This window comes from Phalacrocorax aristotelis, chromosome 5 (assembly GCF_949628215.1).
Source record: "Phalacrocorax aristotelis chromosome 5, bGulAri2.1, whole genome shotgun sequence".
Classification (NCBI taxonomy): domain Eukaryota; kingdom Metazoa; phylum Chordata; class Aves; order Suliformes; family Phalacrocoracidae; genus Phalacrocorax; species Phalacrocorax aristotelis.
The window spans coordinates 69,574,157-69,599,433 of NC_134280.1; the positions used below are offsets into that span (position 1 = coordinate 69,574,157).

General features: G+C 63.2%; 6 protein-coding genes across 8 annotated transcripts; 4 read left to right on the forward strand and 2 right to left on the reverse strand.

The window, feature by feature from the left end:
• Positions 1-19: 19 nt before the first annotated feature.
• CYB561A3 (cytochrome b561 family member A3) lies at positions 20-3,337 on the reverse strand. The gene is made up of 6 exons (XM_075095158.1): positions 3,240-3,337; positions 1,682-1,887; positions 1,408-1,616; positions 1,183-1,337; positions 775-931; positions 20-622 (listed from the first exon to the last, which is right to left on the reverse strand). The coding sequence occupies exons 1-6, from the start codon at positions 3,311-3,313 to the stop codon at positions 599-601; spliced, it is 825 nt and encodes a 274-aa protein (XP_074951259.1). The 5' UTR covers positions 3,314-3,337; the 3' UTR covers positions 20-598.
• Positions 3,338-3,352: 15 nt separating this feature from the next.
• TMEM138 (transmembrane protein 138) lies at positions 3,353-6,384 on the forward strand. Its single transcript, XM_075095211.1, has 5 exons — positions 3,353-3,491; positions 4,514-4,748; positions 4,817-4,988; positions 5,800-5,875; positions 5,979-6,384. The coding sequence occupies exons 2-5, from the start codon at positions 4,621-4,623 to the stop codon at positions 6,089-6,091; spliced, it is 489 nt and encodes a 162-aa protein (XP_074951312.1). The 5' UTR covers positions 3,353-3,491; positions 4,514-4,620; the 3' UTR covers positions 6,092-6,384.
• Positions 6,385-6,702: 318 nt separating this feature from the next.
• On the forward strand, positions 6,703-8,404 carry TMEM216 (transmembrane protein 216). The gene is made up of 6 exons (XM_075095214.1): positions 6,703-6,764; positions 6,915-7,016; positions 7,134-7,226; positions 7,709-7,910; positions 8,012-8,069; positions 8,229-8,404. Exons 1-5 carry the CDS (start codon positions 6,752-6,754, stop codon positions 8,025-8,027), a joined length of 426 nt encoding a protein of 141 aa, XP_074951315.1. The 5' UTR covers positions 6,703-6,751; the 3' UTR covers positions 8,028-8,069; positions 8,229-8,404.
• Positions 8,405-8,696: 292 nt separating this feature from the next.
• CPSF7 (cleavage and polyadenylation specific factor 7) lies at positions 8,697-19,854 on the reverse strand. Of its 2 annotated transcripts, none has more exons than XM_075095139.1 (10): positions 19,803-19,854; positions 18,996-19,114; positions 14,235-14,453; positions 13,539-13,642; positions 13,055-13,200; positions 11,068-11,476; positions 10,853-10,971; positions 10,582-10,750; positions 10,273-10,446; positions 8,697-10,156 (listed from the first exon to the last, which is right to left on the reverse strand). In XM_075095139.1, the coding sequence occupies exons 2-9, from the start codon at positions 19,047-19,049 to the stop codon at positions 10,278-10,280; spliced, it is 1,389 nt and encodes a 462-aa protein (XP_074951240.1). In that variant the 5' UTR covers positions 19,050-19,114; positions 19,803-19,854; the 3' UTR covers positions 8,697-10,156; positions 10,273-10,277. The 2 variants fall into 2 exon arrangements, with proteins under 2 accessions (XP_074951240.1, XP_074951239.1); XM_075095138.1 differs by having other exon boundaries at positions 19,764-19,844.
• SDHAF2 (succinate dehydrogenase complex assembly factor 2) lies at positions 19,840-22,020 on the forward strand. Of its 2 annotated transcripts, XM_075095209.1 has the most exons (4): positions 19,840-19,962; positions 20,499-20,722; positions 21,453-21,562; positions 21,721-22,020. In XM_075095209.1, exons 1-4 carry the CDS (start codon positions 19,948-19,950, stop codon positions 21,849-21,851), a joined length of 480 nt encoding a protein of 159 aa, XP_074951310.1. In that variant the 5' UTR covers positions 19,840-19,947; the 3' UTR covers positions 21,852-22,020. The 2 variants fall into 2 exon arrangements, with proteins under 2 accessions (XP_074951310.1, XP_074951309.1); XM_075095208.1 differs by lacking the exon at positions 19,840-19,962 and having other exon boundaries at positions 20,469-20,722.
• Positions 21,987-24,446, forward strand: SAXO4 (stabilizer of axonemal microtubules 4). The gene is given in 8 exon segments (XM_075092533.1): positions 21,987-22,008; positions 22,204-22,575; positions 22,578-22,764; positions 22,847-23,091; positions 23,354-23,654; positions 23,742-23,984; positions 24,098-24,129; positions 24,178-24,446. Coding segments are annotated over 8 exon segments (1,671 nt in total).
• Positions 24,447-25,277: the final 831 nt, after the last annotated feature.

Genomic DNA, 25,277 nt, shown 5'->3' on the forward strand with positions numbered 1-25,277 from the left:
GATGTGGGTGCAGGAGCGCTGCAGAAGCCAGTGATTTATTACATGTCTACGAGGGCCCCAGGAGGCTGCTCGGCTGGTGCCGCTGCCCGCAGCTGAGGCACAGGCAGCCCGATGAAGGACAAGGCACAGTGCAAAGGTCCCCTCTGTCCCCGCCGCCCCGAACTGCGCCCCCCTGCAGAGGAGATGGTCCTGGGGTAGAGGCGGCAGCGCTACCAGGCGCAGGGGTGCTCCTCTGACGGCTTCTGACCCGCTGAGGCTCTGAGCTCCAGCCGCTGCGCTGAGGGATGTCACTGCAGGGTCCGGGGAGGGCTCGAGGGAGCCAGTTTGGCACGGACCAAGGTCCAGGGGCCAGCTGGACCTAGCAGGAACTGGCAAGCGGACGCCGAAGGATGCCGGCATGAGCATCATGCCAATGCCAAGCCACAAAAGAGGCAGAGAGGTGTCCTCACCGCAGCAACATCTCTGCCGTAAGGGAGCCGAGCCTGTCCCTCCCGCGGGCAGATGAGCGTCAGGCGCGGCAGCGGGGATCCCCGGTGAGGGCAAGGCGACAGGCTGAGAGCGGGGCAGGCTGGGCAGCGACGGGGCTGTTGCACAGGCGTCAGCGCTTGTCGGAGAGCAGGGGCTGGGGGAGAGCATCAGTGAGCCCGGTGCCTGAGCCCCCCTGCCCAGCTCCCCAGGTATGGGCCAGCCGGAGCTGTGGGGGGAGGCAGGACCCCTGCTCAGCTCCCCAAAGTCACCCCACAACCCGGCAGAGCCCCACAGTGGAGTTGGTACCTGGCAAGAGTCCGGGAAGTCAGCATCGGGGCGCTTCCAGCTTGGCCTGGCCAGGGCACCCAGCACCAGCACTCCGAAGAGGAGGATCAGGAGCCCCAGCATGTTGGCAAAGACAGCCTCGGCAGGCAGGAGCTTGTACTCTGTTGTCCCGTTCTTCCTTGGGAGAAGAGAGGCCAAGAGCTTTCCTGGATATGCCCAGCCTTACCCTAAGCCCCTGCAACCCGGTACCCACCCCGCAGCAGGGATCTGGGCAGGTTAACCACACACCTGAGGGGGGAATCACTCACCCCTTTGCCACCCCGTGCTCGGTTTCACTCGGTGGCACAGAGAGAAAACCACCAGCCCAACACACCCCCTCCAAGCCTCCCTCCCTGCAAGGGCTCTCCACGCGCCCGCTGCAATTCTCACAGGCTGAAGAAGAGCTTCTCGTTGATGCCCGAAATGCATGAGGCCACAGACAGCATGAGGATGGTGGAGCCGAAGAAGATGTGGACGGGCTTGTAGAGGGCACGGAGCCATCCAGGAGCCCAGGGCAGCAGGAAGGCGCTGAAGCCGGCCAGCCACTACAGGGAGGGGAGGTGAGGGCGAGGGATATGGGTGGGTAGGGGTGTGGGGAGACAGGGCAGCACCCACCTGGCAGGAGAAGAGCAGCACGGTGACCAGCCCCAGCCAGCTGTGCAGCGAGTACATGTTGGGTGTCCCGTGGTCATTGTGGAAGCGAAAGACAGCCACCAACCCCAGCACGGCCAGGCCGAAGGCTGCCAGGGCCAAGGCACCGTGTAACACCTTCCAGGGGAGCTTGGGGCCACTCCAGGTGGGGGGCAGGCGGTACACCAGTGCCGCTGTTGGGTGAGAGAGTTAGGCAGGAGCCGAGCCAGGGCCACGCCACCCTGCACACCCCGCTCACCTGCGCCATACAGCACCACCATGCCCGTCACCATCAGCACTGGGTGCCAGTTGAACATCTGGGCGCTGCCGTCCACGGCAAAGCCGCCGCGCCAGTGCTGGCACCAGGCGCTTACGAAGGCCACGCACATGAAACCCAGGCCGCCCAGGAGGACGCAGAAGGGTAGGAAGGGCAGATCCAGCATCTCTGCGATGGGATGGCGGCGCCTGGGGGAGAGCGAGGCACCCACTCAGCCTCTGCCGGGGCACTCTGCCTGTGCCGGCTCTCGCCTGCATGCAAACACCCCCAGGGAGGAGCCAGACTGAAAGGGGAACCAGGCACCCTGAGGAGGGACAGCCCTGAATCAGCTGCTGCCTGGCCAGGGAACGATGCCAGGGCTGGAGCTGGCTGGCTGTAGATGTACAGGGTGAAACCGGCCCCTGCAGAGCCAGGTCCCTGGGCAGCACCCCACTGCACCGCCTTGGCACGCTGTACCCCAGCGCCACACTCAGGAAACAGCAGCAAGGGACCTGCAGGGGGTCCAGGTGTCTCCTGTAACCCTACACACCACCCCCATCACCCACAGCCCCCCCTATATTTTCCTCAAGAACCTAGATCTGATCCCTTCTCTCCCTCACACATATTTACACTCTCTCCATCCCCTCAGCCTCCCTTCCGCCTCCCCACTGGCACCTACACTCCCTTTGAACCCCACCCTCGCAGCACCATGTACCCCTCCAGCTGCACCCACAGCACAGGGCTCACCCCAGTTGGGTGTGAGGAAGCACCCCCATACCCGACTGGGACCCTGGCAGCTCCAGCACCTCCAATCCCTCCTGCGCACCCTGTGCCAGCCCTCACCTTACCTGCTCCACCGGGGTTGGGGGAGACCTGCTGGCTACAGCCCCACTACCCTGCGTGGCACGGGCAGCGGGTCTGGCAGGGCCCTGCCCTCGGGGTGCTGCCCTCAGCCCACAGGGCTCGAGCAGGTGACCGGCAGAAGCGGGGTTGTGCTCATTTGCCTGGTGATTTGCATCTGCCTCCAGAAATAGATATTTATATCTCCTCCCGGGGCGGGGGCACGGCCCTGTTCCCTCCCCAGATCAGCTGCCCCACGGGACCATGAGGCAGGAGGTGGGTAGAACACAGCTCCGGCACAACACAGGGATCATGAGCTCAGCCAACCACTTGCTCTGAGACCTTGCAATGCCTGCCACAGCGCTGAGCGACCCCACAGCTCCCCCGGGCATGGCCCCACAGCTCCCCCAAAGCCTGGGGATGTGGGGCCTGTCCCCACAGCTCCCCCAAAGCCTGAGCCCCACAGCTCCCCTGAGCCTGGGGACACGGGCCGTGGCCTCACGGCTCCCTCACAGCTTCCCCAGACCCGGTGACACAAGGCCTGGCCTCACGGTTCTCACAACACCGGGAACGTGGGGCCCGGCCCTACGGCTGCCCCAAGCCTGGGGACACGGGGCCCGGCTCCGAGGTTCCTCCGGCACCTCCCGACCCCAGGAGCAGGGAGCCGGCCCCAGGCCTTTCCCCGAACCCGGGGACGCGGGGCCCGGTGCCGGGGCCGTACCTCAGCCCCGCAGGCCGCACGCCGGGCCCCACCGCCCCCTCGGCCTCAGCCTCGGCCTCGCCGGCCGCCTCCATCTTGGACGGCGCCGCTCTGGCCTTTCGCCTCACTGGTGGCTCCCGCCTAACCCTCCCGAGCCAGAAACCACAGAGAGCGGAGACCAGAGAGGCCCAGCGCCGTTCCTCCAGCCGAGCGCTTCCGCCCCTGCCTCTGTGGCTGCGCCGTTGCTGTGGAGACGGAAGATGGCGGCCGCAGGTCGGGGCTCGGCCGGGCCTAGGGTGGGGGGACGGGACGGGACGGCCGGGACCATCGGTACCGGCACCCCGGGGCATCGCCGACTGCCTGGGGCGGGGTGGGGGGGAGCCCTCCCGTGGGGTGGGGGGAATGGGTGGGGACGGGGGCCTACGGGACCCCCTGTGGCGCTGCAGCCTCCTTAGGGGCTGGGGTCGCATGGGGGGACCCGGGGGCACCACGCACGGAGGGGGCACCTGCGTGGTGGCAGTGTGAAGGGGGGTGGCGTGGGACCTGGGGGTGCAGGGAGCTGCCCCCTTTCCCCCCCAAATCCAGCCCTGTAGCTGCCTTTCAGAGAAGGCAGGCCTCAGCGCTCTCCTGCCAGGGCACGGGGGAGCCCCCACTCTCCTGGCCCCGGCCCCCCCCATCCCTCTGAGCACCACCTTACCTCCCTCTGTGTCACGTCCCTCCTTCCCCCAGTGCTGCTGTCAGCCAGGTCTGGACAAGCGGGCAGGATGGCTGTGCCTCTGTCCTTATCCCCAAACAGCCCCACTCCCTCACTGTGTTGTTGTCCCCTCTCTGACCAGCTGCCCCAGGCAGGGTGTGCAGTCCTGGGGTGGGGCGATGCTGGGACACTGCCCAAACCTGTCCCCATAGCGTGGCTTGCTCAGCGCTGCCCACAGAGCTGTCGGCAACTTTTGGGTTTGTCCAGAGTGAGAGGTGTGAATAACCTGTCTGGACGCTGCTCCCTGGGATTTGCACATCTCCCTCATCTCTGAATTTCTTCCCCGCGGTTTCCTGGGACGGGGGCTGCTGTGAGGCTGGAGGGTGGGAGAGAAAGACCAAACCAGAGCCTGCTGCGTGGTGACAAGAGAGGGAAGACAGCTTATTCGTGAGAACCCAGCACGGCTCTGCATTGGTGTGCTGGAAACTGGCAGGAGCTGCTGTTGGTTTGACCTTCCTTTGGGTTTCGTGGCAGAGGAAGTTTGTGAGGTGTGGGGGGATGCGTCCCACCTGCCAAACAAAACCTCCGCTCCCCCTACCAGGTCCCGCTGTAGGGAGAGGCGACGCTGAGCCCCTCAGCTCCGGACCATGAGCTGGCTCTGCCACTGGGGATGCCGGGGCTGAGAACACCAAACCCCGCAGAAGGAAGATGCTCCAAACCAGCAACTACAGCCTGGTGCTGTTCGTGCAGTTCCTCCTGCTTTTCTACGACCTGTTTGTCAACTCCTTCTCGGAGCTTCTCCGCACGGCCCCCGCCGTCCAGCTCATCCTCTTCATGTGAGCGCCAGGGGTGCGAAGTGGGTGGGGCGGAAGGGCTGGGGTCTCACTGCGTCTCTCTCTTGCAGCATCCAGGACATCGCTATTCTCTTCAACGTCATCATCATCTTCCTCATGTTCTTCAACACCTTCGTCTTCCAGGCCGGATTGGTCAACCTCCTCTTCCACAAGTTCAAGGGGACCATACTGCTGTCGGCGGCTTACCTGGCACTCAGCATCTCCTTCCACGTCTGGGTTATGGTAGGGTGGGGTGGGCTGGGGGCTGCCAGCTTCTCCCAAGGGTGGGCAGCATGGGGTCTGCTTGCTTTGCTAGCCACGGCCCACTGCTCCCTTCAGTCCCTCTCCCACGAGAGGAAGGCCACAGATCTACCATGACCTACTGGAAAATCCTCTTTCCCCATGGGGAGCCCAGCAGCTCCAGCTCCGTGCTGGCACAGAAGCCTGCGCTGGGGTAATCCCCGCTGAAGTCCGTGACAGCGGTTCCTGCTTTACCTGGGATTAATCCCCAGCAAACACCAGTGCTCCGAGCCTGGGGGCAGCCCCTTTTCTGCTGGCGTTGGGCGGCACTGAGTGCCATCAGGGGTCCTGGCTCTGTCCAGGCAGCGTGTTACCCTTCTCTCCCCTGACTAAACTCCCCCTGGCCCCTGCCCCAGCCACCGAAGGAGCGGCCCACACCCCCTCCCCAGCTCCTGGGCACCACATCGAGCTCCCATCCCCCCCTCCAGCCACTGAGTGAGGGTCTGTCCCCAGCCCACTGCCGCAGGGGCAGCGCTTAGAGCCATGCCGGGGGCCACCCACGCCGGGCCGCCGGAGCAGGGAGCCGCACCGGTGCTGCCCACGCCATCTGTGCAGGGGGGATTGACGGGGATTTTGCAAGGATCTGAAGTCTGAAGCTAGAATAGGTCCTGGCTCGCTGGATAAATCCCCTGAGCTGCTTAACCTTTGGGGTGGGGGGTGCTGCACGCCGGGCTGAGGGAGCCGGAGGTACGGTGTGCTGCCCCCAAACTGACACATGGGTTATTCCTGGCTCCTGTATGTCTGTCTGCCTCAGAACCTGCGGTGGCGGGACTCCAGCCGCTTCATGTGGACCGAAGGCCTCCAGACCCTTTTTGTTTTCCAGCGCCTGGGTAAGGGCTCGTGTTCGCAGGGTCCCTGGTGGGGTCCTGCTCCATCTGGGGAGCCTTTGGGGGTGAAGGTGGGGGGCCCACCCTCACCCCTTCCCTCCCGCAGCCGCTGTGCTCTACTGTTACTTCTACAAGAGGACGGCGGTGCACCTGGGTGACCCGCTTTTCTACCAGGACTCGCTTTGGCTCCGCAAGGAATTTGCACAGTTCCGGGGCTGATGGTGCCCCTTGGACTCTGGGTGACCCACCGTCTCCCTCCTCGGCTACCCGCCATCTCCCGCTGTCTCTCTGCACCTCACAGGCCTCATTGGGGATGGCTGCGGCTCAGCCACCTTCCTCTTCTTCCTCCCCGGGACCGGCGCTGGCACAGCTCGTGCGGATGCCGGGAATCGGTGGGACGCTTGCCGCGCATCCCGGCTGCACCATGGGAAGGTCCATCCCGGTGCTACAGCCCCTGTTGGGACTTGAGTGTTTTTGTAAACAGTAAAGAAATAAATTGGCTGTGTTTTCGAGTGGCTGCCTGGTATCTGTGCGCCCTGGGCCCCCACCCCAGCATCCCCTTCCTCGCAGTGACAGCGGCCGCCATGCCCGCAGCCATCGCCTGGCCCCGGCCAGCTCAGCACTGCGCTTGCAGCCGCAGAATGGGGCTGTTCCCAGCTTGCACCGTGGGATCCTTGGCCTAGTAGGAAGGGAGGCAGAACCGGGGGCTGGGGAGAGGTACAACCAGGGCCCCCCGCCCGCCCCTCCGGCCGCGTGCGGGACTCGAACCCGCGGCTTCCCGGCCCAGTCCTCCTGAGCCATAGAGACGGGGAGGAGAGAGCGGCCGGGCGCTTTCCCGCGCAGCGCTCCCGGGAGCGGCGGTTCCCATGGAGATGGAAGATGGCGCCCAGGAGTGAGTGCGCGGCGCGGCGGGTAACGGGGTAACGGGACTAGGCCGAGGCTCGGTGGGGGAGCTGGAGCGGGGTTCAGCGCGGTCGGGGCGCGGCGCTGAGGCCGGTCCGTGCCCCCCCCCCCCCCGCCCACCGCAGCCTTCCTCCCACAGGCCGCCAGCGCTCCTCAGCACCGCTACAGGTCTTGCTTTTCCTCAACGGCTGGTACAGCGCTACCTACTTCCTCCTGGAAGCCTTCATCTTCGTGTACAAGGGTGAGCCCCCCGTCCCGGGGTCCCTCCGGCCCTCCCGATGGCAGCAGCCCCCCGCCCTGAGGCCCAGTGTAGGCTGTGGGTGCAGGCTCTGAGGGGGGCCGGTGGCTGTGCCCGCAGTGCTGCTGCTGCCGTACCCCTTAACCAACCTGCTGCTGGATGTGGCGCTGCTCTTCCTCTACCTCGGCACTGAGGCCACCCGCATCTTCTTTGGTAAGTCCTCGGGACAGCGGGGCGGGGGCGGCATCCCCCGGGGAGACTAGGTTGGAGAGATTTAGATTGGATATTAGGAAACATTTCTGTAGAGCGGACAGGCACTGGAACAGGCTGCGCAGAGAGGTGGTGGAGTTGCCATCCCTGGGGGTGTTGAAACAACACGTAGACGTGGCACGTGGGGACATGGTTTAGGAGGCCTGGGGGTGCTGGGTTGGGAATTGGACTTGATCTTAAGAGGTCATAGAATCATTAAGGTTGGAAAAGACCTCTGGGATCAGCGAGTCCAACCGTCATTGTGGTGTCTGAAAAGACCAAAACTATTGTCCAAAGACCAAGGTCTTTTCTAACCTTAATGATTCTGTGACACCAAACCCCTCCAGGAACTGCTGGAGCAGAGCTGGGACCATGGTGGTGCTGTTTATTGTGTCCCCCCCACTGCAGAGCCCTGGGGGACACCCCCCTAACCGTGTGCCCCACAGGGTCCAAGGGCAACCTGTGCCAACGGAAGGTGCCGCTCTCCATCAGCCTGGCCCTGACCATCCCGGCGGCCGTGATGGCAGCTTATTACCTGCTGCTGCAGACCTATGCCCTGCGCCTGGAAGCCATCCTCAACGCCATCCTCCTGCTCTTCTACGCCATGGAGCTGCTGCTGGGTGTCCTCGCGCTGGTCTCCTTCTCCAGGTACCGCTGCCCCTCCACGCCGTGCAGGGAGCTGGGTAACGCCGGGGCATTGTAGGAGCTGACAGTTTGGCACCAACGTGTCCCCCTTTCTTTCTTCGCAGCGTGGATTCGTACTGAGACCCCGCGCCACACCGAAGGACCAGGCACGGAGCGGCACAGGTACGCGAGGCGGCCGGGAGCCAGCGGCCCCGGCTCCGCCTCCCAGCCCGCAGCGCGGGGTGCCAGGCCCACGCCGGTGGCCCAGCAGGCAGTCCCCGCCTGCTGGCAGCCCCAGGCAGGGGAGATCTCCACCCTGCCTGCTCTCCGCTTCACCCACAGCAATACGAGCGACCTGCCGGGCAGCACCCAACCCGCTGCCACCCAGGACGCGGCCCCCAGGGCTTGTGACACGCAGGTCAGTTCGAGGTACGGAGAATTATTATGTTGGTTTTTTTTTTTCTACTGCCTTCTCTGAATAATTCACTATTTTCCAATAAATAATTATTTTTACCTGGTGCCTGGGCATGTGGCTTCCCCTGGGGCAGCAGGCTGGGCTTGAAGCACTCGGGAGCTTCCAGCACTGCACCGCTGCCCTACCGCGCTGCCCTGGGGGGCCACAGGAGCCCCTCACAAGTGTCAGAGGATGATGAGGGTCAGGGACAGCGGACACAGAGTCCCCACTCTGGTGCCCACTGGTCCCCAAGTGCTGCCATTCCCTCCCCCGCAGTGGCCCTGAAACACTCCCACCCATTACCTAAAAGACCATCGTAAGGCGGAAACGCGACAGAAGAGCCCTCCAGCGCCATATAAAAGATTGACAATGTCATCAAGTTTATTACACAATTTCCAACCTATCAGAAAGACAAACAAATCTAGTCACTGGGAGCAGGAGGGGCAGCGCCTCGCTGGGTGGTTAATAGGGGTTTTGCTCTGCACTTTTCCCCACTATTTGGAAAGAAAACTAAAAATTTGTGTCGTTAAGTAAAAAACAGAACTCTCCCACCGAGCGCTCCCCCCGGCATTCACCCGCTAAGCTGGCACCTCATGGTACTTTACAAGATGGGTTGTTTTTTTTTTTTTTTGTTTCTGTGATTTCACCCTAAAAAGACCTCCAGAGCCAGGTTTCTCCTGACCAGCAACAGTTCAGAGGGCAACACTGCCCAGCTGGGCTGGCACCCGCCCTGGAAGTCACCCTGTGTGTCTCCTCAGATCACCCTGACCCTCCTGGGCTCTCCCTCTCCTGCTGGAGGGATCCGTGCGGGTCCCCACAGCCCAGAGGTGCTCCCTGTCACCCCTGTTCTGACCCGTGTGACACAGCCGAGCTGCTGCCACACGCGAACCACTGCGCCACCTGTTAGGGAAGGGCAGCCGGGGGACGCAGGGACAGGAAAGGGGAAGCCGCCGGCACCTGTGGGGCACAGGTGGTCCCCGAGGGCAGCCAGACGGGGGGGTCGCAGCCTGCCCTGCCACGCTCTGCCTCCTCCGCTTCCTCTAAAACAAGGAAGGCGCCGCGGGAAAAGCCGGCTCCGTGCAGGTCCCCGCTGGCGCTCGGCAGCCGGAGCTGCTGTCTGGGAGACGAACGCAGAGGTGGCGATGCCGCTGCGGCGAGGAAAGTCGGGGCAGAGGGAGGGGGTGATCCCTGGCCCAGCTCCAGCCCCCCAAGTCCCCAGGCAGAGCAGAGAGGGTGAGGGGGGGCAAGCAGGCCTGTGGAGGGGATCGGCCATGCTCTGTCAGAGTGGGGAACGGAGGAGCCCCACGCTGGGATGACGGGGACAGGAGTGTCCCCAGACGAGGTGAGGGCATGGTACATGGCAGCAGACCCCATACCACTTCCGGCGAACCCAGGCACAGGGTCAGGAGCCACACGCCTCCAAGCCCCAGCGCCTCACGACATGGGGAGCAATCCATCCCCTCCAGCCACCCCCGGAGAGGAAAGGGCTCACAAACCTCCCTCCATGGAAAAAAAAAAGCACCATTTCTCTTTGGGTCCGAGTGTCCACGGAGCGGAGCAGGGTGGCCCGGGTGCAGGCGTTCCCCGGCTCCCCGCCCCTCCCCGGGAAGCGGCGAGCGCGGGCAAGAGCTCAGGCCCCAAGGCCACGAGGTGTCGGTGGGAGTCCCGCCGGGGCACGGCACAGCTTTCCTTGGGTGCCCGGAGAGAGCTGGGGGTGGCAGGGAAGGGGCTGGGGGTGGCGGAGCGGCCTCGATCACGCAGTCCTGGTCGAGGTGAGGAGATACGAGTCCATTAAAAACCACTTACTGCCAAATTCCTGCGGGGGGAGAGATGAGAGGAGCAGTCAGAGCAGTGCCCAGCAGCCTTCCCACCACCTCAGCTCCTCGAGGAGGACCCCTGAGACCCCATGCTGACGGCACGGCACCAGCTCACCTATCTCAGTGGTGCCGGTCCCTCTCTCTGTCCCTGTCCCGATGTCGCTCGTGCTCCCGGTTCCGCTCCTGGAAATAGTCCTCGTGCCGATCCTCGCTGTGGAGCAGGTCCCGGTGTCGCCGGCTGCTTTCGCGGGACCGGCTGGGAGAACGCTCCCGAGATCGGTGTCTTTTCCTGGGGGAAAAGAAGAAAAAAGCTTTTCATCACCTCTGGGCAGGATCTCACCAGGCTGGGGACAGAGTCAGCGAGCAAAGCCCCAAGATGGGGCGCAAGGAAGCCACCCCCACGCAGCTCCGAGCCCGTCGGTACCTGGAGGAGCTGCTGCTGGCGCCCGTGCTGTAGGACTTGGCTTCGATGCCGTGCAGACAGTCTTTGAGGGACGAGAGGAGGACGCGGCATCGCTCGTCGTTTGCGACACGGGACTGCTTGATGACGGCGATGGCCGTGAGGAGGGTCTCGATGGCGTCGCTGTAATCGCCTGCGGGAGCAGAGCGGGGCTGAGGGATGCGGACCCGCCGCGGGATGGGGTCTGGGGGGGGGACACACAGGGAGGGGCATGCGGGGACACAGTTGCCATTACCTGCGCTGGCGCCAGACACTGCCTTGGAAATGGCGCTGCTGGAGATCGCCCGGTTCCTGTTCATGATCTCCTCAAACTCCACTTCGCTCACAGGGGGAGGTGGCGGCCCGAGCTCCCGGCTGCACAGGAGGCACAGGCAGGGGGTCAGCGTGGCCCCCCGCCTCCGATTCGGTCCCAAGCGGCACGCGGCGCGCTCCCCCACCGCCCCATCTCACCTGCTGTGGTTGTAGGGGGCCATGGCCTTGCCATAGGTGTCCGGTGGAGGACCCAGGGCCGCGTTGGGTGGGGGGAAGAAGGCGGGGTTGAGGTGCAGGGCAGGGGGCACAGCCCCCGGGGGTGGCACAGCCAGGTGCGGGGGCAGTCGAGGCGGCGGGGGCATGAGATGCTGGTAGTGGATGCCAGGCGGGGGCGGGGGGACGCCGAAGCCGGACGAAAGGGGTGGCGGGGGCGGCATTGGCGGCGGGGGCAGCCCCATGAGGGGCAGGGCAGCGGGGGGGCGGTTGAAGAAAGGCAGGACGGAGGGGGGTTTCTCCACGCGGGCAGGTGGCAAGGCATTCTCCGTCGGCGTGGCGCGGCCGTCTACCGAGTCCACGGAGTCCCGGGAGTGGGCTCTCGGCGGCACACCTGCAAGCGGTACGGGAAAGAGCCATGAGTTGCAGCCGGATGACCTCCAGCTCTCGGAGACCTCCTCCTCCTCCTCTTCCTCCCCACCCGCAGCAACCAGCGTGAGGACCATCCTCTCCCTCAGCCCCGTGAGGTCAGGCCTTGGGAGAGCTCAAGGTGCCCAGAGAAAGATCCAGCCAGCCAAATGTAGCCTCCATTTCCACGTGCCTCGAAGAGGGTACCAGCTCTCCAGCAAGACCCCGGCTGCCCACACAGTGCCCCGGGGACACTCGCTCTCGGCCAGCGTGGCTCTGCGGAAGCCGCCGAGCAAGCGGGTTACAGGGACAGAAGTGAAAAGCCACAAGAAATGGTGGAAAGTTCCCAGCAGAGAGGTCACTGGGTCCCGAGTCCCCGAAGACGTTAAACAACCCAGAGAGCCTGCGATCCGCACACGGGTTCAGAAAGGGCTGAGCGTGGAGGAACACGAGGGGACAGAACCCAAGTGCCGACAGCAACGGAGCTACTGGAGGAAGGAAAACTTGGTGCCCGACTGCCCTCAAAGAGATGGACAGGAACCCCTGCTGTGTCCAAAGAGGATTCGAGGATGAGACAGGGAGAGGTACGACAGAGGACGCTGACTCTGCCCGAGCCCCTCGGGGGAGCCATGGCTCCCCGCCGGGCACTGCCGCTCTGACGGCCATCAAGCAGAGCATCGTTTGGGCGCCGGCACTGCTGAGCCAGCGGCAAGGGCTCACGCGAGCTCAGCCGTGCCGGGGGCGAGGCCCCTCCGGGCAGGCTGAAACTCAGCCTCCCCGTGCCCAGTGAGGCGAGGGGTGGGAGAAGGGAACACGCCCTGCTCCACCGAAACGCGAGGGCAGGTCGGGACGCAGTCTAACAGCGCACAGTGCTGCCAAGCAGCAGATCACCGCCGGGCCCTGGAGCTGAAGGGAGGGTGCAAAGGTCACAGCTACCCCACTGCAACTCGGCCAGGGCTCTTAGAAAGAAGGGCTTTCCTTGCGTGAAACGAGCCATGGGATCTACAATGACCACAGCTGGCCAAGACCTCCTCATACACGCTCCTGCCAAGACAGTCCCTGCGGCTCCGCAGAGCCCCCCGGCACGGGGCTGGGGCGTCACATCGCTGCGGAGTGAGGCGAGGACCACCTATCGCCATTGTAGAAAGCCCACGGCCAGGCCCCAGCTGGAATACTGTGTCCAGTGTTGGGCACCTTACCTCCGCAGGGATGGACAAATTCTGGAGGAGATCCAGAGAAGAGCTACTAATAGATATGGAGGGTCTTAGCTATGTTGATAGGCTGAAGAGCTTAAGCCCATTCAGTTTGGAGAGGAGGAGGAGGAGGCTACGAGGGATCTTCGCAGTGTGTGAGCACCTAAAAGGGGATCATAAAGACTCGGGTCAGGATCTAATCAGACTCAGCAGCAATAGGAAACAACCCCCAGAGACTCCTGGCAGTGTCCCCCCACCCCGAGGTCTCAGTGGGTTTGGCCTGACAGCTCTGCTGGGACTCTGCGGGACCCACGGGAGCTGCCGCGCAGCACGGAGGCCCCCCACCCGCGGTGTGCCTTCGCCTCACTCACGTTTGCGAGCCTGCGCCTCGAACTGTGACAGGTTCTGCCGGGTTGCCAGCCTCACCTCCACCTTATCCCCATTGAGGATTTTGCCAGGCAGGAGCTCCAGCAGTTTGTGGACCGAGTTCTCAGAGGCGACCACCACCTCTGCGTACCTGCAGGAAAGCCCGGCGGTCAGCCAGCAAGAGCCAGTCCTGAGCAGTTTCCCCCCCAGCAGGGGATAGGGACCCCCTGTCAAGCCCCCCAGGGCTCCATCCATCCACCCAGCACCACCTCCTGCTGCCTTCCCTGGCAGCTCAACCCAGCCCGGTGTTCCATGTCCCCTCCTCCCTTTCCCATGTCATTTGGGAGCCTCTGCTTTACTATCCCAGCTCCAGGCGGGCTGTGCAACACCTGTGCCAGCCAGGAAAAGCACCAGCTGCCCCCTCACTCCCCCCAACACAGAGGATGTGGCCATGAGGGCCTGGCTCCCCCATTCCCTCTCGGCTCTCACCCTTTTGACTGGCCATTGGCTCGGTTCTCTGCGAATTTCAGCTCCACTACGTCGTAGACACCAACCGAGCGGATGGTCTGGATCAGCTGCTGGTCAGTTGTCCACTGAGGGGAAGAGGGGAAAGGCTGGCATCAGCTCACGCAGCCCTTCGCAAGCCCCGGTGCCCCTCTGCTAACCCAGGCTCAGGGGGCTGGGGCAGGGCACAGACACCCTCAGAGCCCCTACAGGGAGTTTAAAATCAACCTCGAGTCTGAAACAGGCCCCAGGCATGGCTACCAGAGGTGTCTCTGTTCTCTGGGCAAGGCAGAGCCTTCCCAGAGATGACCCCATATCCGCCAACGGGAGAGGGGGTCTCGCCCGCGCAGCCCCCAGGAAGGCAGAGCCAGGCGGGAGCAGTGACTGGTGCAAGGGAGGCCACTGGTCTCTCGCCCCAGACTGGATCTGAAGCCCCTCAAGGCAATAAATCCCTTTTCCCTAAGGATCACAAGGTCAAGCCCAGCTCATGACCCAGCTTGGGGCACTGGGTCAGCATGGACTGAGGAGGAACAGCACCCCCAAAGAGCCCTGCAGCCCCTTGGGGGTTTCTCTGGAGGACCCCCACCTGCGTATGCACCACAGGAGACCCAAACTGTCCACACAGGTGGTCTGGAGAACCCCCACGGCAGGCAAGCACAGCCAGGCAGCAATCCCACTCACCCAGGAGAAGCTGCCCACGTAGACGGCAGCCCTCTTGTTGCGCAGCCCGCTGTACGTGTACAGGATGGCGGGAGATTTGCTGTTGGGCTTGGGAGACGGTTCCTGGCGGATCTCTGGGGGTGCCTCTGAGCTGCTGGTACGGCTTTCAGGGGGCTGCGAGCTGGCTGCTAACACGTCGTCGTACAGGTCCATCTGATCAGCATTACTGAACTCAGAGTCCTGCGAGGGGAGACACCGTGAGCACCTCCACTGAGGGGAGACCCCAGGGGTGAAACCACAGCTCGGGAAGGGACCCATGGGCCGTTAAGAGCCTAAACGGGGGTCTGGAGGACTTCCCTGTTCCACTGGAGTCCTCCAACACCCCCCAGCACCGACTGTCCAGCAGAAACCAAACACCAACCACCACAGGAAACGCTTAAAAGTCACCTCATGGTGCCACACCGCCACAGGTGCCTGCACCGTACCGGGGACCGCGGATAAATGACCATGGAGGTTAGGAAGCCTCCTTTCCAGTTTGCAAACCGGTCATCCCAATTCACCGGGAGCCGGCACACACGAGCTCTTCTGAGGCAACACAAGCTGAGTCCAAAGGTTTAGCACCCAAACCACTCTGTCTTGCGCCTGTTCGCAGTTAGAAGGCGGTGAATCACTGCCATGAATGAAGCAAACAGATCTGGTGCCTGTTATCTCCCACGAGCCAGCTCCGCTTGCCCGGAGCCCTGTCCCCTCCCCTCAGTGGCATGCCGCAGTGGTGTGTCCTCTTTCAGAGCCTTATTTTCGCAACAACAACTCCCTGCGCTCCCTGCCCCGGCCCAGCAGACCCCTCTCAGCACCGCACTGCTCTTCCTCGCTACTCCACCGCCCTGCAAAAACACACCCTGCCCCAGGCTTACGACCACCCCTCGCTCATGCAATCCACCACGGCATCTGCTCTTCCTCCTGGGCAGCGTGGAAATCCCTCTTGCACGTCTCCAGTCCAGCTGCCCAGCTCTCCGACCGGCCAAGCATTAATGCAAGCTCCACAGCAACGGGATCAACATCTCCCTTCCCCAGCAATGAGGATTACCAGTGATCCAAAAACGGGGCGATGGGCTCTGCTTTGCAATGCTCGACATAACCCTGGAGCATTGTTTACACGGAAGGAGGTGGAGAAGGAAGGAACACTCCAGGAAGCCAAACCACGAGGCTTTAGCCCACTGGTGACTTGCACTGGCTTGATTTTCCTCCCCGCAACTTCAACTACGAGCCTTTTGCTTTTCCTCTGCTGGGCTCCAGCACACGCCCTGCGTGAGCAGAGGACTGGCTTGCTAGGACGTCAGCCGTCCTGAGCAGCGGGGCAAGACGCAGCTTGCCGCTCTGGGAGGCTACCAGGAAGAAGCTCATCTTTCGTAAGCATGCAAGGGCAGGAGTTCAGTGGTGGAAAACCAAACAGCCTCGACGGATGAGCCTCTGCGCCTTGGCGGGCACACGCTTCGCAACAAGTCCAGCCTGGGGGTTGCACACCCACCCTCAGAGCCCGCTCGCCTCGGATACGCCACCGCAAGCTCACTCGTTTTTGGGCCAGCAGAGCCCTCTTCAGGGCAGGAGCTACACACGCCGGCTGCACACACATCATCTCCTTTCCCCTTGGCAGCGCAGCCTTTCACAGCACGAACCAGCCGCCGAGGAAGCTTCTGAGCTGCGAACTCAAGTGTCCTAGATCTGCCTTCCAATTCCCACTCTGTTCCGGGCTATATTTAATTTGGAGTGTACAGCGAGCGCTGTGTTTACTACGGATCTTCAGACTAATTGCTCACCCGGATTCAGCGTGCGCCAAGCATCATTTCACGCTACAAATTACTACGTTAGTATCTGTCCCACGGGAGCAATGCACAGGTCCTGTGCAGCACAAAAACCACAGGCTCTGCTCCCAGATTTTTAATTCTAGGACTTCAAAGGCAGTTCGGACAACATCATCTGCTAGAGATAGCATGAGGCGGTTAAATCCCCTACACTGTGACGGTCAGGGAACGGCAGACATACAACACAGCCCTTTGTGAGCTCCGGGGAGATGGGGAAGGGTGATCGGCGCACGGCTCTCAAAGGGAACTATAAAAATCAAGCCATTTTCCCCCAGACTCTCTTTGACAGCAAAGTCCATTTCTAAGGCAAGTCGTCACTTTCGCATCCGGCTGTTTCAGCCGCAGAGCTGATAAAAAGGTTACAAGAATTTTGACAGGGAGCAGTATTTCTGCACTCATTCTCCAAACAGCTCAACTGTTTGTTTAATCCACCTCCCACGCTCCTACCTCCACCAAGTGCCTTTGGACATGGCCCAAGGCTGGAAGATTTCTGCCTGGAAGTTTCAGAAAGTCGAGAATAAAAATAGGGGGCAAGAGGAGGAATTTCTTGGAAGCCCTTGATTATCCTACTTAGGGGATGCTTCAGCTTAGGAGTGTTTAGAGATCCTCTGGATCCGTTCTGTTTTTGACGCTCTCCTTTAAAAACTAACAGCCCGATGGGAAGATGGTGTCGAAGTACTCGCAGCCCAAGCGCTCACAGCCCATTCTGCCACGCTGAATTTGCAGACCATTGCTCACAACGCGCGGTAGCGAGAGGCTTCTCACATCACCCGCGGCGAACACCGTCACTGCCATTCGAACCCCGACTCGGCTCCGAAGCCACACGCGACGCCTCGCGAGGTGCGCAGGGATGAAGCCGGGCACCGTCGGCGGTAATTACCACGTGTGCTGTGGGGTTTGGAACCACGTTGGCGTCCCTGGCGTGCCACAGGGACCGCGGAGCAGCCAAGGCACCTTCCCACCGCGCTTTCATCCCACACGCGGCGGCGCCCACAGATTAACTCTGGGTTTCTTCCTGGCCTGAGGCAAACAAGATGCTGGAGTTGGCGGGCTTGGTAATCACTTCCAGCTCTAAGAAGCCTCCATCTACTCGGCCGTGTCAAAGATGCTTTGTGTCCTGTCCCCCAAACCCTCCGGTTAAATCATTCCTCGCCATTTCCCGCTGTGCAGCCAGGCTTGCTCCATCCTCCTCTCAACGCTGCTTAACTTCTTTACTCCAAAGATCCCCGAGACTTGACCCAGACCAGACCGGACGCAAAGACCCTCTCAGCTCCCCAGCAGACTTTGCTGCGTCAACTCAAGTCACTGCTTTTGTCACCATTCCTGCTCCAGGCCTCCCGAGGGCCGAGCCTTTGTGGAAAAGCCCGTCAGCAGGCACATGCAGGCCAGGCAGTGCCGGGCTGTCCCTGCAGAGCACCTGGGAAGCAGCAGCAGAGCTCTCCCATTAAGTCCTCCCACCTGTTTGTTGCTCCTTGGTTGTCCTCCGAGACATTATAGACATTCCAACTCACACCCACCAACATCGCAGCTCTTCTCCAGCCAGCAGATACCACATCCGCTTTCACTGTTTCACTTTGGCTTTCACAGTAATTGCCTTAAACGAAGTTTCCTGCTTATTCTCTGCATTTCTAAACTCCATCCCAGCAACCTCCACGCGTTTTCTTCATCTGCACCTTCCATCCTTATTCCCGCAGCTATCCAGCTCTCCCTTCCGCTCCCAAGTCCAGGTACACCCATTTCCCCGGTACTATTAAAAGTGAATTGTACGAAAACACACGCATCGAGGCTGTTCCTCAGCCAGAGCAGTTCCATTTGGTCCCAGCACAGTTCTAGATCGTTTAATACATGAGGAATCAGGTTTATTCCGGGAGTTTTACAGGAAGGATGCAGGAAGTGGTATTTCAGACTCGGAGGGAGTCCCAGCAGGGCTGCCCAGCTGCTACAGGCAGTACAGCTGTTTGCTTTGCCACTCACCTTTCTAGCAAAGCTCCCGTTATTTTGGCAATGTCAGAGCTGGCTTCAACCCTTCTCCAAGGCAACCGCTCTCAGTGGAGAACTCCCACTTCTTCCAAGGAAGCTGGAAAGCACCTTGCAGTCCCCTCGGCTCCGAGGCAGTTAGCACCGCTTCCGCTCTTCCCTGAAGGTCTAACCCACGGCATATTCCCACCTGATAACCTCCCGCCTCCACAGAACAAAGGGTTTATCACCCTCAGCTCCTCTTCAGCCCTCTGGGAGCTCACGGTGATTCCTTCCTCCGCATGTTTCATTTCCAGTTCACGCAACTTGCCCTCCAGCGCAGGCCAACTTTCCTCCACGGGCTTTCTGTGACCGTTTTTAATCTTCTAACATCTGTGTTCACAGCTGCTCTCCTGAATCCCCAAACTCTCTAAAATCTGCTGCTCTAACAGCTACGCGCCCCCCTCCTTCGCCGTCGCTTCTTCCTGCGGGTCCCAGCAGCTCCAGGGTGGGAGAGCCAGCGCACAGGCACCTGTCCAACCGCAGCGAGTCCCTGCCACGGCTTTGGTGCTCTGGATCCCCTCACCGTGCACTTCCCCGGCAGCGCCTCTTCCACTCTGGATTTCTCATTTTTCCAACCAGGCTGCAACCATCCCCTTCGATCCCTGCTTGTCGCTGCCCCAGCAAATGTTCTGGTCCAAACCCTGCCTCCCCTTCTTTGTGACCATCCACACGTTGAACCTCTGGCAAAACCCGCAGGAAAAACCCTTTATTCATGGCTCGAGATGGCAGCCACCAGGATTTTGGAATGGTCCCAGCCCTCTGTTCCCCACGGGGACTCTCCAGCACTGGACCACCCCTTCCTGGTCACATCTTCAAGGAGTTGGCTGACGCCGGTTACGGCGCTCTCCCCCAGAACAGGGGGCTCTGCAGCCCCAGCCCCACGGCCGGACGCGTTGCTCACCTGGTTGAACTCCTCGTCGGCGTAGATATCAATCAGATCCACCCCCTCGGACATATTTCCAGAGACGGGAACAGGAACCCGGGCTGGGACCGGGGCGAAGCAGGAAGACGTAAGGTGCACTGCAGTGGGGCGAGGGGGAACAGGGGATGAGCAACGCACTGGGGACCCCCTGAGTCGCCCCACCTCTCTCTATAGCGCTGTGCCTCCACTCCCCAGAGGGACCCACGGCCCCAGCCAAGCCTTCCCCAGGGGCCACCGCAGCCCCTCACCCCCCGATCGAGACCCACCCCGGGGGTCAACCCCACCTCGCATTCCCCTCCCTGAGAGATACTGCCGTGGGGCAACGCGACCCCCTTTCCCCCCACACCTGACCGACCCCTGAAGGCAACAACCTCCCCCCCAGGGAACAACCACATCCCTCCCGCCCCTCCCCAGCGGGTGGCGCCGCCCCCCCCCCCACCGAACCCCCCGGACCCCCAACCCAAGGGCACTGACCCCCCCCCAACCCCGACCCTTCCCAGGTGAACCTCTCCCCACAGGCAACCCCTCCCCACGGGTGAGGTTTCGGAGGGACCCCTCCGCCCCAAACCCCCCCCACCCCTCCGCCACCGGGGGCGAGACCGCCATATCGGCCCGGCGCGGCCCGCCCCTACCGAGCGGCGGGGGCCAGGGAAGGGGCGGGCTGAGGGGTCCCGCGGGGCCGAGGGGTTCCGGTGTCCCCCTCCCCGGTCCGATGTTTCCCCCCCCACCCCCGGCCCCGCCCGTTACCGCCAGCAGGCCCCGAGCGCGCGCGCCAACCGCGCTCACCGCCACCGCCAGCGCCGCCGCGCCAAGCCACGCCCCTTCCGGTTCGGGGCCCGCCCCTTCCGGCCCGCCCTTCCCCTCCCATCGAGTCGGGCCGCCCGGTGTCACAGAGCGGCCCGGACCGGGGCTAGAGGGGCTGTGCGGGGCTATGGCGGCCTCCAGGGTGAGGGGAGGCGGGGGCGTTACTGGAGGCGGGGGGTGCATGTGGGGAGCCAAGGGGCTGGGAGAGGCAGGGAACCCTGGGAGCAGCAGGGTCGGGTCGGGGGGAGTATGGGATGGGAATGTAGTAGGGCCTGGGGGGGTGGGATTGGGGGGCCGGGGGCAACAGGGCATGGTGGGGGGCGGTTATGGAGGGCCGGGGGCAGCAGGGCATGGAGGGATTACGGGCAGTTTAGAGACAGCAGGGCATGAGGGGATTTTGGGTGGGTTAGGAATAGCAGGGCATGGCGGGTTATGGGGGAATTATGGGGTGATTAAGGGGGGTTGGGGGCAGCAGGGTCTGGGGGGTTACAGAGGGGTCGGGGTAGGAGGGCATTGAGGGGTTTATGGGGGTTTAGGGGCAGCAGGGTCTGGGGGGATGGGATGGGGGGGTTCATGGCTAGCAGAGTCAGGGGGGACTGTGTGTGTGCTGGGGGTCTCCCTGTCATGCCGGAGCAGCCAGGCCTGATGTCCCCCATGCTGCCCATGTCCCTTTCACAGCTCTGCTCCCTGCCCGGGCGCACTCTGTGCCGGCACATTCTGGGGCTCGTGGGCTCACAGCGTGGCTACCGCGGGGACTCCCCAAAGGACTCGGGGAAGGACGTGCTGGAGATCCCGTTGCCCCCCTGGCAGGAGCGTCCTGACGAGCCGCTGCAGACCAAGCGAGCCCGGCTGCTGTATGAGAGCCGGAAGAGGGGGATGCTGGAGAACTGCATCCTGCTCAGGTGAGGCACAGGGTGCCCGTCCTCCCTCCCAGCTTCTCAGCCACCCTCCACTGCTGGCCTGTCTCCCTGCTGTCAGGCCCTCTGTCCTTCCCCACAGCACCCTGACAGTTTGTCCCCTGCAGATAGGGGCTGGCAGGGTTGTCTTATACTTTACAGGAGAGATAACATCAGCCCTGCAGAGGTAAGGGAGGAAGGCCAGTCCGGGCAAGCGTAGCTGCTGTGTAGTTCAGCTCCCTAAAGATGTCACAGGTTTTTAATTAACGGGGAAGAGCCCCAAGCGTTGCAGGAAGGAGTTTGGTGGGGTAGTGCGCAGCCATAACACAAAACCTAAGGAGATGTGACGTGGCTTAGAAGATAGAAGGCAGATAGAAGGTTGACCTGTTGAATAAATCACCACAAGAGCTTTGCTTGCATAGGATGCCATGGTTAGTGCCGCTGCTGGGCAGGATGGAGCAGAGCCGGAGGTGAGAGCTCTGGAGGAAGTTCCTAGCTGATGGCTGAGCCAAAACGCTTTGGGAAGGACGTATATAATTTCTGGGATGTATGGAGGAGGCGAGGGCAGTCGGGTTTCGGCACTGAAGTAGTGGTTAACGCAGAGCAGGCTGGGGCTTAGGGCAGGAGGTGGGTCACCTTGCACCCAGCTCCTCCGCATCTTCTGGCACCGTGGACAGAGCTGGGCCAAGCTCTTCCTCCGCTCACCCGCACTCAGCCTCGAACGTCGTCTCTCCAGCCTCTTTGCAAAGGAGAACCTGAACCACATGAGCGAACGGCAGCTGAACCTCTACGACCGGCTCATCAACGAGCCCAGCAACGACTGGGACATTTACTACTGGGCCACAGGTACGGTGCGGCTGCCTGTCGCCCTGCCCGCTCCAACGCCAGGGAACCGTTACCGCGCCGGGCCGCGGGAGCTGGGCTTGGTGGGGCGACCGTGGTACTGGGTGCTTTGGGATGGGATGGAGCCGTTCTCATGCTGCCCCTTCCTGTTCTTATGGCAGAAGCAAAGCCCACGCCGCCCGAGTTCGAGAATGACGTGATGGTCATGCTGAGGGAGTTTGCCAAGAACAAGAAGAGGGAGCAGAGGCTGTGGCAGCCAGACCTGGAGTACCTCTTTGAGCCAACCCACTGACAGGGGGGCCTCCTTCTCCCTCCCCATCCCCTGGAGCAGAGGAGGGCCACGGGGCCCTGTGGAAAACACTGATGCTGCTGCCCTCCCTGTGGCACTCCTCCTCTGGCAGCAGCTCCTTTGGACTCTCAGGGCGCGATGAATAAAGCGGAGGCTGCTAGCCCTGCCGCGGTGTGAGTGCAGGGCTCTGCTCTTCGGCGGCAGCGGCAGGAGTGGGCGCTCGGGGTGAAACAGCGGCAATCCGATCTCGCTCCGGCACGTGCCAGCTCACCGTCGCCTCCAAATCCTACCTGTCCCTTTGAAATCCTTTTTCTGGGGACCCTGGGGAGGTGGCCCCACACCTGAGGGGCTGCAGCCCCCTCTGCAGGGGGTTGGACGGGGGCATCCGGCTCCCTGGTGCCCTCTGTGGGGTGTCCCACCGGTCCCCAGGCAGTGGTGACAGTCACCGCGCTTGGGAGTTACCGGGAGACGGCGTCCCCATCCCAACATCCCTTCCGCTGGGACATTCCGCAGCCACCCGGCCTCGGGCCAGGCAGGGAGCTGCTCTGGGAGAGCCTTACCATGGCGGCTGCCTGTCTGTTTGTCTGTCCCCGTGCTAAGCTGCGGTCCCTGCCACGGGGCTCACCCGCCGCCGGCCTTGGCACCGGCTCCCCCACAGCGAAGGCACGCACCGGGGGAAGTGCCGACCTCATGAACTTCTACGCCACGAGCTACGCGGTGGCCTATGGTAGGGGGTCCCGAAGGCCTCCCTGAAGACGCGGGGGGCTCATTCCCAGGGCTGAGCCCCCTCTCCCCACTGTCACCCAGGCCAGCCGCATTTCCGTCCCCGCCTCGGCCACCACGGTGGCACCGGCTACGTGTCCAACAACCACTCAGCCGTCTCCTGCCTGCTTTGCCCGCGTGGCGCAGCAGCAGGGTGGGTACCCCTGATGTGGGGGTGGGTGAGGGGGCAAGTTTTGGGGCCGCTGTGTCACAGCCACGGTGGCTTTGTGCCGCAGGCGCTGCCATGACACCACCACGTCCACCAGCGCTGAGCACTTCAAGCCCTTCTGGCTCCCCGATGGCCGGAGCCTCCTGCCCCGGCACGTCCACCAGCCGGAGAGCAGGTACCTCCATGGGTCCCCCCTCTCCTGCCTCCGCACCAGGGCAGTGAGTCCCCAGCACACACAGCTTTTCCAGGGTCCCCCCAAAGCATCTGGGGAGCACGGCGCCGAGAGCCGCCACGCTGGTCCTGCCCAGGCAGGTATGGTTTTGGGGGGGAGGGGGAGAGGGTCGGTGGTCCCGGGGCCAGCTCCATCCCCAGGAGCTTTTGGGGCTGTTGGTGGTCCCAGGGCCACCTCCAACCCCAGTGGGTTCTGGGGTATTGGGCATCCAGGAGCCAACTCTGACCCCGGGAGGTTTTTGGGGCCCCCAGCCCTGTGTCACCCATCCACATAGAGGGACAGGCAGGGTCCCCAGGCCATGACGCCAGGTAATGCTGTGGCTGGCTGCCGGGCCGAGCCCAGGCTGGGCTGGGGACAGGGTTGGGGACAGCAGGACTCCCTCCCTGCCCCATCTGCTCCCTGCAGACGTCCTGCAGAAGATGACCGTCGGCACCAAGGAGCAGTCAGGCTTCACCAGGGCCACCCTGAGGAGAGATGGCATCCTGCCAGCCCTGCCGGGCCAGCCTGTGAGGCCCAGCCCCACCAGGTCCCCTGTCCCTCGCCAGCCCCTCACCCCCTCTGCACCCCAAGGGACACTTTTTCTCTCCCGCAGCTCAGCGTTAGCCTCGCCACGGTGGATTACCCGCCCTCTGTGCACAGCCACGTAAGCGAGGCGAGGGGAGGGGGGGCAGCAACACGAGACCCCCAGCAGGCAGGACTGGGGTGTGGGCAGGGGACACGCGTGTCCCAGCCGCCCCATCTCCATCCTCTGGCAGGGCAGCGAGACGCTCCCGGTGCTGCAGGCAGGCTCTGAGAGAGGCAGGGGGTTCAGCCGGGAGGTGCCAGGCTGCCTGGGCATGGGGGTGAGCAAGACCCCATCCCACTGCCTGTCCCCGTGTGCCCTCCTCATCCTCACCTGCTGGTCCCTATGCAGGGCTTGCCCGTGGTGGACCACCCCCTCCCACTCGTTTCCCAAGGGCTGCACACACCCCAAGTGACCCAGGCCAGCCTGCTGGGACAGCGGGGTGCAGGCAGGAAGGTGGGTACAGGCATGCCCCTGTCCTCATCCCCATCGGACCGTGCACCCAACCCCGCTCCACCCCGCAGGAGCCGTCAGGGTCCATCACTAACCATGGCCCGTATGTGACCCCCCCCACTCGACCCTGTCCCCCGCAGCACCGGGTGAGTTTGGGGTCACCCTGAGGGGGCGGAGCTTGCAGCCCCCAGGGGACCTCCAGCCTCACCTCCCCATCCCGCCTGGGTTTTCCAGCCTGGTGTTCGGTGGGATCCGACCTGGATGGCGAGACCCACGGGGGACATCCAGCCCCAGCGTCCCGGCGGCTTCAGCACCAACAACCGCCCCACAGGGCTGGGGGAGACACTCAGCCACCCCACCGAGCTGGGGGAATCATTGGCCACCCCCCGGCATAGCCTCTCCCAGGGTGGCCTGAGATAGTGCTCTGGGACCCCGGGGGTCCCAGCGTCAGTGGTACCCTCAGCTTCTTTGGGGGACGCCCCCCCACCCAGGTCCCTGGGAGCACATGGAGAAATAAATACCCAGAACAGTCTTCCTGGGCACGATGCCGTTGTCACCCCTGGCCTCCCCAAGACCCCGCGTTTTTTGGGGGGCTGCGTGCACCCTGAAGGCTGGCAGGAGAATTGGGGGGGGGGCGGGCTGGGGGGTGCTGCCTAGCCGGCAGCCGCTGGAGGGCTGTACGAGCCCGGCTTTCCGACGCCGGCTTTGGGATGACACAGCTGATTGCGGCAGGGAAAAAAAAAACCAGGCAGGGCTGGTTTGGGTGGGCAGTGGGAGGAGGAGGAGGAAGGAGACCCCAACCTGCCCTGTGCGACCCAGCAGCATGGGCAGCCATGGCATGGGAGGGGGAGTGTGTCGGGGCGGGGGGGGGGTGTCCATCCAAGCCCTCCCTGACCACGGGGTGCACAACCAGGGTTTGTGGGGTGTTAAAGGGGGTCGGGGAGGAGTGGCTGGGTGGGGAGGAGGGGAGGGGCAGGCCTGCAGCTGCTCCTTGGGGGTTCCAGGGGATGGGGGTGTCCACAGAGGGACCCCCACCCACCCCCCCAGCGCCTGGGGTGGTGCTGACCCAGGTTGCCAGAGCGCTGGGCAGGGCAAGGGGCAGGGCAAGAAAAGCGTAAGGGCGTGGCATGGGTGTGGCAGGGTGTGGCAGGGCGTGGCACAGGCGGGGCCAGAGGGGTGTGGCAGCCCGGTGTGGGGTGGCAATGCCCCACCCCTGCGCTCCCATTGGCTGCAGCGGGTTGCCATGGCAGC

Excerpts from the sequence above, each read along its gene's own strand:
- SDHAF2 (XM_075095208.1), top strand. The coding sequence starts at position 20,475 with ATGCTGCCCATGTCCCTTTCACAGCTCTGCTCCCTGCCCGGGCGCACT. Across the intron at positions 20,723-21,452 it reads GAGAACTGCATCCTGCTCAG|CCTCTTTGCAAAGGAGAACC; the intron begins GTGAGGCACAGG and ends TCGTCTCTCCAG. Across the intron at positions 21,563-21,720 it reads CATTTACTACTGGGCCACAG|AAGCAAAGCCCACGCCGCCC; the intron begins GTACGGTGCGGC and ends TTCTTATGGCAG.
- TMEM216 (XM_075095214.1), top strand. Across the intron at positions 7,017-7,133 it reads CTTCATCTTCGTGTACAAGG|TGCTGCTGCTGCCGTACCCC; the intron begins GTGAGCCCCCCG and ends CTGTGCCCGCAG. Across the intron at positions 7,227-7,708 it reads GGCCACCCGCATCTTCTTTG|GGTCCAAGGGCAACCTGTGC; the intron begins GTAAGTCCTCGG and ends TGTGCCCCACAG.
- TMEM138 (XM_075095211.1), top strand. The coding sequence starts at position 4,621 with ATGCTCCAAACCAGCAACTACAGCCTGGTGCTGTTCGTGCAGTTCCTC. Across the intron at positions 4,749-4,816 it reads GTCCAGCTCATCCTCTTCAT|CATCCAGGACATCGCTATTC; the intron begins GTGAGCGCCAGG and ends TCTCTCTTGCAG. Across the intron at positions 4,989-5,799 it reads CCTTCCACGTCTGGGTTATG|AACCTGCGGTGGCGGGACTC; the intron begins GTAGGGTGGGGT and ends TGTCTGCCTCAG.
- CPSF7 (XM_075095139.1), bottom strand. The coding sequence starts at position 19,049 with ATGTCCGAGGGGGTGGATCTGATTGATATCTACGCCGACGAGGAGTTC. Across the intron at positions 10,751-10,852 it reads AGTGTCTGGCGCCAGCGCAG|GCGATTACAGCGACGCCATC; the intron begins GTAATGGCAACT and ends CTGCTCCCGCAG. Across the intron at positions 10,447-10,581 it reads GCCAGCAGCAGCTCCTCCAG|GAAAAGACACCGATCTCGGG; the intron begins GTACCGACGGGC and ends CTTTTCCCCCAG.
- CYB561A3 (XM_075095158.1), bottom strand. The coding sequence starts at position 3,313 with ATGGAGGCGGCCGGCGAGGCCGAGGCTGAGGCCGAGGGGGCGGTGGGG. Across the intron at positions 1,617-1,681 it reads GGTGGTGCTGTATGGCGCAG|CGGCACTGGTGTACCGCCTG; the intron begins GTGAGCGGGGTG and ends CTCACCCAACAG. Across the intron at positions 1,338-1,407 it reads TGCTGCTCTTCTCCTGCCAG|TGGCTGGCCGGCTTCAGCGC; the intron begins GTGGGTGCTGCC and ends CCCTCCCTGTAG.